This window comes from Meriones unguiculatus, chromosome 12, assembly GCF_030254825.1.
Source record: "Meriones unguiculatus strain TT.TT164.6M chromosome 12, Bangor_MerUng_6.1, whole genome shotgun sequence".
Classification (NCBI taxonomy): Eukaryota; Metazoa; Chordata; class Mammalia; order Rodentia; family Muridae; genus Meriones; species Meriones unguiculatus.
Window position 1 is genome coordinate 30,500,382 of NC_083360.1, and position 14,764 is coordinate 30,515,145.

Sequence of the window (14,764 nt, forward strand, 5' to 3'; positions counted from 1 at the left end):
TTCTCTGCCTCTCTGAGTTATTTAGCACGCTTTCACCCAGCATCTGGCTCCTGAATGTTTATTGGAAAGCTGAACATTTGAGATTTTGTTAAAAACAACATTTGGTCCTCTAACACATGGCATGACAATGCAGACAAAGAAATCACACCAGCTGCAAACAAAATGAGAACCATCAAATTTGGTAAGTCACTCAAGGAGTGTTATGAGAAATACCATAATAGAAGGCTTTAGGACCCTGGGCATTGCTAGTTTAGATGGCTTGAAAATAGAAGCAGCAGAGCTAGAGAGATGGATCAAAGGTTAAGAGCACTGGTTGTCCTTCCAAAGGTCCTGAGTTCAATTCCCCACAACCACAGAGTGCCTCACAACCATCTATAATGATATCTGGTGCCCTCCTCTGGTGTGCAGGCACACAAGCAGGTAGAACACTGTTTATATAATAAATAAATCTTAAAAAAAAAAGAAAAAGAAAGGGGGAAAAGCTAAGCTAAATGACGACGTAACTGAAATTGGCTCAATACCAATTATGATTATCATTTTGGTATTTTATATTTTATTCTTAATAGTCAAAGTGGTTTTCTGTACTCTCTCAAGGAAAAACACTTTAGAGATACAGGAAAAAGAAAAATATGGAAAGTGGATTGATAAGATATAAGCCTTACAAGTAAAATGAGACATATGAATAAAAATGATAAAAATACTCAGACACAGAGAAATTTTGACAAGAACCTACTGCACAACTGCATGATGGAACCAAAGAGGGATGGCCCAAGAGTTTAAGGAAAACCAACCTTAGTTTATCCGGTTATTATATAAATCCTACCAGAAGATAGGGACTGCCAATGTTATGAAGAAGTTAAATAGAATCATAGCCATATTAGATTTAAGAAGAATTAAGGAAGCAATCACTTCATATGGTATGCATTCATCCTATATGAAGCAGATATTAAATTCATGGGTAACTCAGAACAGATTTATCCCCCCAAAACTGGAAAAATTTGGCAACAGCAATATTGGAAGCTAGTCCTCAGTTACAATGGTGAACATGATAGAAAGAGGAAGCCAGGGACATAGAACAACAAAATACGGGTAGAGGTATTAATATTTCCCAAGATCAGGTGCTAGGCGAAGGTCAGTATGTTGAGTGTCAAAGGCAGCTTGAATTTGATAATCATCTTGGTGCTATGTCATTTATCAGCTTAAAATGCTTGAGACAAGGTTGAAAAATCAGGAAAGAGGTCTAAGTCATTTACTAAAATTATACAAGGCCCAAAAAGCTTCGGTGATTTTTTGCAGACTGACTTCAGCTGTAAATAGAAGATTTAGAATTCCTACTCAGATGTCAGACAAATATTAATTGAATCTTTGGCTTTTAAAAATGCTAACTCAGAATGCAAAAAGGTGATTGGGCCTTTAAAAGCAAGATCAGCACCAATAGATAAATGGATTAGAAATACAACTGATATTAGATCTCACATTTATGCTACTCTGATAAAAGTAATTTCTAAAAGGTTTTTAAAAAATTAAAATGTCCTATGTTTTAATTGTGGTAAGCCAGGTCATTTGAAAAGGGATTGTAAGCAAGGCATTGCTAGAAACAATGTTTATTTCTAGAGATAATCCAAAAAGTCCCAGCCTTCTGGAATATGCAGGAGGTGTGGCAAAGGCTGGCACTGTGCTAATGAATGTAGATCAACAAGGAAAAGGCAAGGTAAGCCTTTGTCATCAGGAAAAGGCCGAGGGGACCTCCTGTAGGCCCCAATATCAAATTCAATTCAATGGTTCCTATCAGCATTGGAGAAACTCATACATAGAGCAATAAAAAGATTAATGCTTGTTATTAAAAACAACTCTGCTCTGTATGTAATCAATAATAGAACAGTTTTAACAAAGTAAAAAATTTCAGGAGAGACCACAAAACTATTTTGGTGAACTGCTACAAATGACCAGAGAACACTAGAGCCATATGTGGCTAATACAGCCATGAATTTATAGAGATGATTTGTCGCAGTAATGGAAAACAAAGATAAACATTCTTCCAATTGCAGAAATAAATCAAAAATAAAGAATGCTTCTAAGAAAAGTATTAAAAAGTATTGTCAAGAACAGTCACAGACAGTTCAGGTTGTACATAAGCAGGACACAACAGCTGTGGAGAAACATTGGATAGTAAGAAAAAAAAATCAACCTGTATTATTTTAAAGATGTGTTGACCTCAGAATGGAAACAGGGACATGTGTTATGTTGGGGAAGAGATTTTGCCTTTGTTTCCAAAGAAGAAAAGCTGTGGATAACATCAAAATCGATAAAGACTATATTCTAACAGGAGAGGACCCCTGAATGAGAGACAGCTTGCTCATTCAGTCCAAATTAATTTATAAATACTAACAAATGTCTTCCATTTCATCAGGCATAAAAAATTTTTAATTTTTTTTCAAATGATAATTTACCAAAGGCAGACTTGCCTTACTGTCATAAAATGAAAAAATGGGTTTTCTTAAACCATGTGTTTTAATTCCATGTTGGAATGTTAAACTGTAGATTGCCTCATGGCCCACGCCATTTTGGACATCAGCTTTTGAATTTTCTTCTTAAATAAAATGGATATTTTTGTTGTTTTGTAGTAAAAATGGTTAAGAGATTTTAAATGTTTTAAGTAGATTCAAAGGGTTACTACAGTTCAAACTTGCTTTCTAGATCTCTAAGAGCTGGAATGATTTGGAGCAAAGATAAAATATTTGAGCAAGGTAGCTCATGCCTTTTTTGGTTTTGGTTTGGTTTGGTTTTTCAAGACAGGGTTTCTCTGTGTAGCCTTGGCTGTCCTGGACTGGATTTGTAGAACTCACAGTGATTCTCCTGCCTTTGATTCCCTAAGTGCTGGGATCAAACGTGTGCGCCACCATTCCCAGCTCATCCAAGCAGAAACAGGCAGATCTCTAAGTTATTTGCTTTTTAAAATTCTAGAATCACAATGAACAAGCACATACTTTTAATCTCACCACACGGGAACAAAACTCAGATACAGCTCCTAACACTAAAGAAATCACCATATTTACACGTTATCATAAAAAAACCCTCTACAAGGTTACTAAAAAGACAGCCAATTTCCAATAGAGGCAGAACAAAGAATAGCTTTTGCAACTGCCAGTAAGTTCATCTCCACGAATGCAACCCTGACCAATACTGAATCAGATGATTCTATTATAAATATAAATTATATAAACATAAAATTATATGTATATATTTATATATACATATAATTATAAATATCACAACAACTGAGGACTCTTCATAGAGCAAAAAGGAATCCACCAACATCTTCCTGTGAGCTTCTATTACAAACGCTTTCCATACATGGAGAATAAATATTCTCTCTCTTTGAGAAACAAATCTGGACACGTTACCAGGCATAGAGAACCTTATACTCAGTCACTGCCAACCACCCTGTGGTCATAAAGGCCCCTACAGGATGGCCTGGATCTGCTGGAAAGCAGGGTCCTTCAAAGGCTCAGGCACAGAAGGAAGCAGTAGGACTGGTCCCTATCTGAATTCATCCAAGACCAGGGTATGGTGGCAGAGGGGTCTGCACCTTGTCTCACTGAGGAAATCGGCGATAGAAAAGAGAAATATTGGCTCAGATGTCAATAATTCCCATCCCAAAACCTCTTAGCTCCCCCTCACAAAGAAGTGTGGGACCAATGAAATGGACACAACATTTAGGCAATACATGGTTTAATGATGGTTTATCAACCACCGATGAAACCAAAACTAATGGAAAATGGCAGCCTACAGACGAGGGGGAGTGGATACGGAATGGCCAATACTGATAAAGGAACCACAAAATCAGCACAGCAGTACTGTCTATAAGACAAACAACTAAAAAGGCAAAAGTAAAACCTCTATCTTCTCCAGTTCATGGTGTACATAATGGTATAGCTGTACAGTCATTAAAATGGAAGACCATCGAGTGGCAGATACGTGGCAAAGATTCCTAGTCATGGTAGGCATGAATGAAAATGGCACAACCTAGTGAAACTTAGCAAAGACATTAAATTTTATATAGTTCATATAAGCAAGACAGACAAAATGTCTGAGAATAAGTGAAATAGTAGACAAACTAACATCACGTTTAATTAAGAGTAGAATATTAATTTTGCCAGAAATAAAATTCAGAATAAATAAATAATTGATTACACATTTGAACATTTTGAAAGTTTACCCCTAACACTAAAAATAAAGGGAAATGGAGAACCAAATTAAACTAAGAAAACCCTGTAGGTAAAACTAATTAGGAATCCACAGCCAAGCAGTGATTCACTCATTTATATATAGACTATACTATCCTTTTAAATATTATAGAAATAAATTGTCATCATACTCGGTGATAACAAATGCACCATCTTTATAAGTGAGTATGTCCCATACTGAACACTTCACAACAGCTTGTTAAAAGAAAATGCTTACCAAGAGCTGAATGTCAAGGAGTAGCCCAACTTCCAGCAAAGGGAGGCCCAATGAAAGCCATTTCCTACCACTTCCCACTTTTGCTGGTACTTTTTATCTACTTTGAAAAGACATGGTGGCAACCAAGAGTGCTAACGGCTGTTTCCAACAATAACTGTTACATTTAAAAACTAAATAGAGTTAAGCAGTGTAGAAAGAAATAGAGGATTCTGCACTAAAGGGATGATCCTCAATTTTGGAAAACCTGTAGCAAAATCCACCAAAATACTTACCTCATCCCTGTGTTTTTGACAGAAGACTAAAAACTGGGATGCTGAGTCTCCCTTCCTGCTCCGTGGAGCAGAAGCTGTGGACTTCTTCCTTCCAGGAGGAGATCCCACTCCTCTCTTAGGTTCAGCCTCTGCCATCTTTGGAAGAGTAGTCTTTTCCGTGCCAGGGTCACCCTCTTGGTTCTCTGCAGAACTACATCTTTTGGCTCTTCGCCTTCTCTTCATGGGAATATCCTCTTCTCTCACAGACCCAGGGTCTGCAGCTTCTTCACTGGGCCCTGAAGAGTCCACCATTTCTCCCAAAGGCTCTGTAGCAATGCCAGCCTCCTTAGCCACTTGAGGGTTAAGGTGTAGCTGGTCCCCCACATAGAGGAAGGTAAATTTGGCTTTCCGCTCCTCTACTGACATGCTAGCAGCTTCCTCGGCTTGGACAATGCCCATTTCCCACTGGGCTCTCAATCTCCCTGAAATAGGTTTTAACAACTAAAAAAAAAAAAAAACATTTGAAATTTTATTACATAATATAAAGGTGACTCAATTAAAAGCACTTTTGCTATATCAGATAAGAAAAATCTATAAAGACCCAACTACAATTTTAGATATAACTCAACTGACTATTGTTTCTTTAAACTAGAAATCAACTCTAATACTTTTAACTAATAGCTTCATCTATAAAGGAAAATAAATCAGAAATAAATTATGTCTGTGAGTCATCAAATGAGTAAAATAAAAATAACGTATGTAAATGACAATTTAGGCTGGGCGTACTGGCTCACATCTTTAATCCCAGGGCTAAGGAGGCAGAGCCAGGTGGACTTCTATGCATTTCCAGGCAGCCTAATCTACAGAGTTCCAGGTCAGGACTGCATAGTCAGACCCTGTCTAAAGGAGGGTAGGTAGGGAAGCAAATGACCAACATTAAAAAAAAAAAAAAAAAATCACTTAAAGCAACTATAAGGTCAAAACAAACTTACTAAGAATTAAAATTTCTAAAAACACACTAAAGAAACATCTATCACCTTGATTTTCTCAGCTTTCGTGGGTGCCTGCTTGGCACTTTCTTGGCATAATTTTTCAAATTGTTCTTCTCCTTCAAAAGCAACAAGACTCTTCTCAAATATCCAAGCCCTTTCTGGGGCATCACCAAAGAATTGTACATGATACTGCCGTGCACTTTTTTTCTGACCTAATTTTAAAAATAAAAAATGTGAACATTAGAAATTGGGATGAAGCTGGGCAAATCTACTAATGCTTTAAAATTATTTTACTTGGTGGTGTTTATGCTTATTAATCTTAACATGAATTCTACCCTTTTTTATCCTCAACATACTCCATGTCCAAAAGGAAAATTCACTTATCAGAACTCAACCCATCCCTACTCACTGAGGGCCTGGTCCAACCCACTTCCAGGGGACTGATGTCCCTTTCTGTCTAGCATGGGCACAGTGTTTAAATAAGAGCATTCAACCTCAAAGAGTCACTGAGACCACACCAAACCCCCTCAGATACTCCTTGCCATCACTCTTAGCTGCAGAAAGAAATAACATCTATCAATGCAACCAGAAGGATGAGCAAAGAGACTACTATCCACCGAAACTTCAGATTTTGCTAAGGTTGAAGGACAGGGAAGACACAGGTAAGCTAGTCAAAAGGGCAGATCTCAGGAACAAGAGGAAAAGAGATCTTTAGCCCTTATTTTAAAGGAAATAAAAGGAGACTTCCTGGATAGCTAAAGCACTCAAAAGAAAAACCTCTTCATTGCATTTTTAAAGATGCCTCCAGTGGGGCTAGAGAGATGGCTCAGAGGTTAAGAGTACTGGCTGTTCTTCTAGAGGTCCTGAGTTCAGTTCTCAGCAAAAACATGGTGTCTCACAACTATCTATAATGAGATCTGGTGCTTTCTTCTGGCATGCAGGCAGAACACGTACGTAAACATAATAAAATAAATAAATCTTTTTAAGAAAAGGGGAGGGGGCTCTCCAGTAAAGTGGCTCATGGTGAGTCCAATCCTTTAAAGGGAAGGTGACGAGGTGCCAAAAGCTCTATGTTTGTGGCTACAGTGGCTCTAAATACTACGGTAACACACAAAGGCAACACAAGGACCCAGGACCTGGAAGCTTCTAAAATACAGAAGAGGTTCTAGACAGGCTCTCGGGCTTACAAACCAAAAGTAAAGACCCTGAACAGAGAAAGAGCCTATTTGCTAAGAAAAGAATAATTTCAAATTTTTAAATTTAATTCTAATATTTTTATATTTGTTTTTCTAGAGATAGGATTTCCCTGTGTAGCTCTGGCTGTCCTGGAACCTACTTTGAAGACCAGGATGGCCACGAACTCAGAGATCTGCCTGCCTCTGCTTTGAGAGTACTGGGATTAAGAGTGTGCCACCACAACCTGCTAATTTTTATTTTTGTTATTTTATATATGTAAGTATTTTGCTTGCATGTATGTCTGGGTTCGATTCCCAGTAACTACATGTCAGCTCACAACCACCTGTAACTGCATTTCCAGGGATGTGATGCCCTCTTCCGGCCTCCACAAGCACTCCACACAAATGATGCACAAACATATTCGAACACTCATATATAGAAAATAAAAAGAAATAAAATATATTTTTAAAAAATCTTTTAAGGCCAGAGATATGGCTCAGTGCTTAAGAGCATTTGCTGTTTTTGCAGAAGACTCAGGTGTGATCAGTCTCCAGACTCAATACAGTAATTGATAACTGTCCATAACTCTAGTTTCAGGGGATGTAGTGCCTCTCCTAGCCTCCTTTAGCACTAGACACACACATACATAAACATAGGCAAATATTCATACAATGTTAAAATGAGTATATTTCTAAAGGTGTAATAGTGACTAGAAAAATGGTTATGTGGTTGGGAACACTTCTTGCTCTTATAAAGGACCCGAGTTCAGTTATCAGCACCCTTATCTGGTAGCTGACACATGCCCACAACTTCAATTGAAACGCGCGCGTGCACACACACGCACACACACACACACACAGAGAGAGAGAGGAGAGAGTACACACAAAGACACACAAATAAGCAAAAATAAATCTTTAAGAAGACCAAAAAGGCTTAAGATAAGAAATCTACTGGAAAAATATTAATATGAGCAGTATTTATTCCTATGTAAGAAAGCTACAACACCAATAAAAGAGATTACATACCTAGACAACAGCCTTTGGAAAGATGAACCAAGAAAAAAATTTACTCAGGCAAGAGTGGTAGTGCATACGTCTAATCTCAGCATTTAGGAGGCAGAGACAGGCGAGGAGTTTGGGACCAAATCTGATCTACACAGTGAGTTCTACCAGCCAGAGCTACATGAGAAACTATCTCAAAAATAAACAAACAAACAAGACATATCTTAGTAAGTCAGGTATGGACACAAAACATACCTCTATCCCCCAAGCTATGATGGGATAGGGATAACAGGATCACTGGGGTTTACTCGGAACCTAGCTTCGGGTTAAGTGAGAGACTTTCTCCAAGTAAAACAGTGAAGAGTAATAGAGCAAGACACCCAATATCCTCCTACGGTCTCAATTATCTCTCAGTTTGGGAGGCAAAAGCAGGAGTTAACTTTCTGTTGTCAATTTTTTTTGTCCAAACAGTACTGGGATTGGAGATGAAATATATATTTATTATTATAATTTATTCACTTTCGTATCCCGGCTGTGGAAGCGAAAATTTAAAGACTACTTTTTAATTTTTGTTGTTGTTGTTGTTGTTTTTCTTTTTTCTTTTTGAGACAAAGGTCTCATTGTGTAGACCTGGCAGGCCTTGAACTCCTAGAGATCCATCTGTCCCTGCCTCCTAGTGCTGAGATTAAAGAAGTGTGCCACCATGCCCAAGTACCTTTTCATTTTTCTGTGGATACATACACTCACAAACATATACACATACATACACGCTTGGTTTTATGGTGCTAGGGATCAAATCCAGGGCATACTAGGCAAATATTTATCACTCAGTACAATTTGATTTGTTTAGAAATATGCAAGGTTGAAAATGCCTTGAAGAGTCAGGGTATGGTAACACACACCTTTGGTCCCAGAACTTGGGAGGCAGAGACAGGAAGTATTTCTGTGAGTTCAAGGCCAGCCTGGTCTACAAAGCACTATCCAAGATAGACAGGGCTACACAGAGAAACCCTGTCTCAAAAAAACAAGGAAAGGGCTGGAGAGATGGCTCAGAGGTTAAGAGCACTGGCTGCTCTTCCAGAGGGCCTGACTTCAATTCCCAGCACCCACATGGCAGCTCACAACATCTGGTGTCCTCTTTTGATGTGCAGGCAGAACAGTACATACATAATTAATAAGCAAATAATAAACAAATAAATAAATCGGGCATGTGTGCAGGTGGAACAGTGCGTGTGTGTGTGTGTGTGTGTGTGTGTGTGTGTATCTTTGGAAAAAAAGAAAAAGAAAAGAAAATGCCTTGAAGATTTAAGAACAGTGATACAGCTACTGTTAAGATGTCTCTGCTATGGGTAAAGGTAATTAACCCTCTACTCATCCTCTTATTAAGTATTGCTAATTAAACTAATTTGTCTTGCTTTCCTCAAGAAAGAAAAGAGAAACATCAAAGTAGGAGGAGTAGCTGGGAAGAAGTGGGTAAGAGAGACAAAAAGAGAGTAATGGATGTGAAATTAACAAAATATATACATGTGTTATGAAAATGTCATAATGAAGCCCATTGTGTATAATTACTTTAAGCTGATAAAAATCTTGTTAAAATAATAAAATAAGCAGTTTTTAGTTTATGTCAATACTTTAATTTTAGTAATGAAAATTAACAGATGTGTCATAGTTTCATAATAAAGAAAACATTTTATAGTATACGTGATGAATTAATATTAATTTGTTGTTGTTTGTTGAGGCAGGGTTTCCTCTATGCAACCTTGGCTGTCCTGGAACTACCTCTATAGACCAGGCTGGCCTTAAACTCAGAGATGTGCCTGCCTCTGCCTCCTGAGTGCTGGAATTAAAAGCTTTGAATTAATTTAAATGATGTTTAAAAATAATTACTATCAGGCTGGAGAGATGGCTCAACAGCTCAATTTGCTCCTCTTCCAAAGGACCCAAGTTCTGTTCCTTGCACCCATATCTTGTGGCTCACAGCCACCTGTAACTCCAGCTCAGGGGAATCTGATGCCTCTTGTCTCCATGGGAACTTGCGCTCACATGCATATACATACACAGAGACAGACACACATAACTTAGTGTTGCTTATTTTTAAGGATAGAAGAAATTTAATGCCTTGCAAAGTATGATGGCAAACACCATCTCAGTACTCAGGAGGCAGATTCAGGTGCATCTTCAAAGTTTGAGGTCAGTCTGGTTGACAGAGGTTGACCCAGGCCAGTCAGGGCTACATAAAGAAACCTTATCTTAAAAAAAAAAAAACAGAGCCCAGCACAGTGGTGCACGCCTGTAACTTGAGCACTCAAGGAGGCAGAGGCAAATGGATCTCTATGAGTCAAGGCCAGCCTGGTCTACAGAGTGAGTCCAGGACAACCAGGGCTACACAGAGAAACCCTGTCTCGAAAAAAAAAAAAAATTAAAAAAAAAACTAACTAAAGAAATAAAAACAGTTAATGACAGAAAAAAAGATAATCCTGATATATCAGCTGATAAAACAGATTACTATAGCTTGGCCCAAGGTTTGTAAAATGTTACTTTTAAAAATTTGTTTATGTATTTTATGTGTATGGGTGCTTTCTCTGCACGTACTCATACCAGAAGACAACACTGGATCCGTTAAGACTATAGTTAAGACTGTATAGAGTTATACAGACAGTTATATACAGTTAGCCGTGAGTGGATGACAAGAACTTTACTGAAGATCTCTGAAAGAGCAACCCATGCTCATAACTGCTGAGCCATCTCTTGAGCTCCTACTTTTTGCTTGAGACAAGGTCTCACTATGTAGCCCTGGCCAGCCTGAAACTTCCAGTGGAGACCAGGCTGGCCTCAAGCTTACAGAGATCCAATTATTCCTGCCTTCTCCATGCTGGAACTAAAGGTGTGTGCCACCATACCCAGGTACTTTCTTTTCTTTTAGACAGGAGTAGTTCACAATGTAGCTTAGGCCTCAGTTTACAATCCTTTTTTATATAGCACCTCCTCAGTGCTGGGATTACAGGCATAAATGACCACACTTGCTTTGAGTATAGTATTTCTAAAGTTCTTTCCTACCTAAGTTTGCCAGCAAGAGTCTAGAATAACGACTCAGGGGTTAAGAGCACTTGAGTGGTCTTCCAGAGATCCTGAGTTCAGTTCCCAGCAACGACAAGGTGGTTCACAACAATCGTAATAAGATCTGAATCCCTCTTCTGATGTGTATAAAGACAAAACACTCATATTCATAAAATACATGAATAATTCTTAAATTGCCAACATAACCTAATTTTCTTTTTTTGAGGTAGTCTTTCTATGTCCCTGTCTGTTCTGGAACTCACTCTAAAGACCAGCTTGGCCTTGAACTCAAGAGATTTGCCTGTGTCTACTCCCTAGCACTGGGATTAAAGGTGTGCACTATCACATGTCCAACACTTTTACTTTTTATGAGCATCTTTCAACTATAAGAATTTTATCTGGAAGCTGAAAAGCTCGCTCGGCATTTAATAGTGCTTGCTGTTCTTCCAGAGGGCCCAAATTCAATTCTAGGACCCACATAGTGGCTTACAATGCCTGTAAGAGGATCCCTGGCCTCTGGCACATATTCCCAGAGATATAAACACACATGTGCACAGAGCAAGAGAGAGAGAGCCCACATACTCATAATTAAAGTAGCCAAGTGGTGGTGGCGCTACAGCAGTGCACACCTTTAATCTCAGCGCTTGGGAGGCAGAGGCCAAGCTCTCTGGAGCTTGAGGCCAGCCTGGTTTAGACAAGAGTTCCAGAACAGCCAGGGCTATACAGTGAAACCCAATCTCAAAACACACACACACACACACACACACACACACACACACACACACCACAGCCAAACAAATAAAAGTAAATCTTTAATTAAAAAATTTTTATTTTGGTTTAAGAAGTAAGTATCTCTTGAGGAGGCAGTGGTAAGTGGATCTCTCTGATTTCAAGGGCAGCCTGGTCTACAAACAAGTCCAGGAAAGCCAAGACTATGCAGAGAAACTATGTCTTGAAAAACCAAAAGAGTTGATGTTCTATTCCAAATATTTTTATTTTTATTATCTGTGTGTGTGTGTGTGACATACAAGTGTGATGGTGAAGGTCAAACAGACAACAAAGTCCTAAAGTTTTCAGGACAATAATGCTCTTCTACCATGGGGTTCCAGGAATCAACCTCAGATGTCAAGATTACTGGGCAAGCACTTTTACCTGCTAAGCCACCTCACCAATCCTCAATGTTCTATCTTATCACATAACTAGCCAATTTTCCAACGTCATTGATTACCAATCTATTCTTATTATGGAAACCTAAAGTTCATGGATCACAGTCTGAGTGAAAATGCTTATCACTGACCCTACCCCTTTGTGTACCTAGGAGAGCCTGGTCCTCTCTAAACACCCTAAAGTCCAGTTGTATACTCTGCTCCTTTGTTCGCTCATCACCACTCATCAAGACAGTCTACAGTGTGACCCCTGTCCCTCTGAGCTAGAGAGATTTGTCCAGACTCTCCAGATTCTATGGACCCTACTGAGACGACAGCAGCTGTTTATCCATACAGAGTAGATACTACAAGACTACTTCAGAGCTAACTCTGGGGAAAAAAGAAAAGCCTTAAATGTAAGCAAGGCCAGGAATTTACGAAAATAAGAATAAAGCATAAAGAAAGTCACATGGATAAGAGACCACAGAGCTCCAAGGGACAAATGATAGGCATTAGTATGCATAAGGTTATGATTTAGACCTTGGTTGGGCACCAAAGCCCCAAACTAGGTAAAGTAGAAGCTGACAAAAAAAAAAATATAAATAGAAGATAGTAAATATACTACTACCTCAGGAGAAAAAAATTTACATATTTATTCTGTGTTATATTTGTGCACATGCATGTATATGTCGTAATATGGACTTTTTTTCCCCATCAGACATCAAACTCAGGTCAGCAGGATTAGTAGCAAGTACCTTTATCCACTGAGCCATCTTGCTATCTCTTGGTAAAAAATTTAAACACCATTCTACATGAACAGGCTAAAAATTCCAGATACTATAGTCTACAAAGATTTACTCTTTTGAACGGCCGAAAAGGAAATGGCAGCTCCTCAGACAAACCCCACACATGGCTGCAACATGACTATATGACACAAGGAGGATTCATGCTTCCTCAAAAGGATACATATTCCTGATCTGGATACCATGAAATCCTTCCCTTGGGAAGGACTTTCCTCATTCTGGAAAAAGTTATAATATCAAAAGGCACGTGGCACACACCTGTAATCCCAGCACTCTGGGAGGCAGAGGCAGGCAGATCTCTGTGTGTTCAAGGCCAGCCTGGTCTACAAAGTGAGTCCAGGACAACCAAGGATACTCAGAGAAATCCTGTCTTGAAAAACCAAAAAAGTTCTCTGAGGAGACAAAGACAAAACCAAACCACAGGATCCTCTCCTGCTACCCGCCCCATAGACTATAACTGACTCTCATCACCACAACAAAACCCTACACCCTTAGGAGAGAAGGGATGGCAAGACACAGCAAGGCTCAGGTTCTCCTTACCTTGAGCACATCCCTTCCAGTACAAACTTGCTAGGAGATATAGCCCTATGTCATTTCCTGCAACTACCTGCCCACAGCTAGCCAGTAAACCTATGTGACATGCAAGTGACAACACAATGATTCAGACCCAAATGGAAGCAGGTCCCACTCCTGTCAGACCTCAAGACAATAGTCAAAGCCAGGAGGTGCATGCTTGGGTATACCACAAAAGACCACACAAGACTGACTGGTCAGCAACAGGGACAGAATATCAACCTTGGACAGTCACAGCTATGGTTGTCCACATTTCTGAGGGGCACACAGGTCAAAAGCATACACTTGTCTAGCCAAACTCCATGTAACACACCTTAACTTCTTCAAATCAAATTCAAACTTTACTCTAGAACTTTTGAAAGCCAAGAATAGTACCACACATCCCAACACTAGAGGATGAAGCAGAAAGATCATGAGTTTTACAAGGCCAGCCTGAGCCACATCTAACAAGGCTAAAAAAAAAAAAAATTCAAACTACATGATCCTTTGTTACTTTTCCTTCTAAACTACATTCTATAAGTGTTTCTTATGTAATTAACATACTATGAGCTAAATTATTTTAAAGTATTTGCTCTGTTATCAGTAACACTACATTTTAAATGTTCTTTTGCTGTTTCATGAGCCAATTTATAAGTTTTCTAAGTCAAAGATTAGAATTTTTAGCATTCTCCCCCCCTTCCTAAGCCTAATGAAATAGAACTTTTTTTTTTTTTTTGAGACAAGGTTTCTCTGTGCCCAGGCCGTCCTGGAACTTACTCTGTAGACCAGCTGGCCTCAAATTCAACAGACACACCTGCCTCTGCCTCCTAAGCACTGGAATTAAAGGTGTGTGCTACCACCTTTAACATAGATGAAAATTTTTATATTTCTAACTTAGTGTATTATAAAAATATTAATCTACAAATAAACAATTACTATAATAATTTTTATCATAAAACTTGGAGCTAAATACAATGTAAAGAGTGTTTCCCCAGCTAGAGAGAGATGGCTCAGTGGTTTAAAGCCACTTGTTCTTACAGAGGACCCAGGTTCAGTTGTTATCACTCATACAGTAGCTCACAACATTCCATAAATCCAGTTTCAAAAGAGCCAATGGCTTCTTCTAAACTCCATGGCTCCAGGTAACTATGTGGTTCATATACACACACACATACGCAGACAAAACACTAAAATAAATTAACTCTAAAATAAATTTTCTTAAACACTTGATTCCCTGTTAGTACCAGTTCAATCTGATGAAGCCTAAATTTAGGAAATGAATATATCATATCTCACCCAATCACCCACCTTGGGCAAAGCTAC

At 38.7% G+C, this 14,764-nt stretch overlaps 1 protein-coding gene across 5 annotated transcripts in view; it reads right to left on the bottom strand.

Moving 5' to 3' along the window:
- Nsd2 (nuclear receptor binding SET domain protein 2) overlaps window positions 1-14,764 on the bottom strand; it is a 74,549-nt gene that overhangs the window by 39,294 nt on the left and 20,491 nt on the right. For all 5 annotated transcript variants that reach the window (XM_060365500.1, XM_060365498.1, XM_021651544.2 and 2 more), the window contains 2 exons: window positions 5,753-5,919; window positions 4,737-5,216 (listed from right to left, as the gene is read on the bottom strand). In XM_060365500.1, the coding sequence (XP_060221483.1) occupies window positions 4,737-5,216; window positions 5,753-5,919 (647 nt within the window). The remainder of the gene's footprint in view (window positions 1-4,736; window positions 5,217-5,752; window positions 5,920-14,764) is intronic.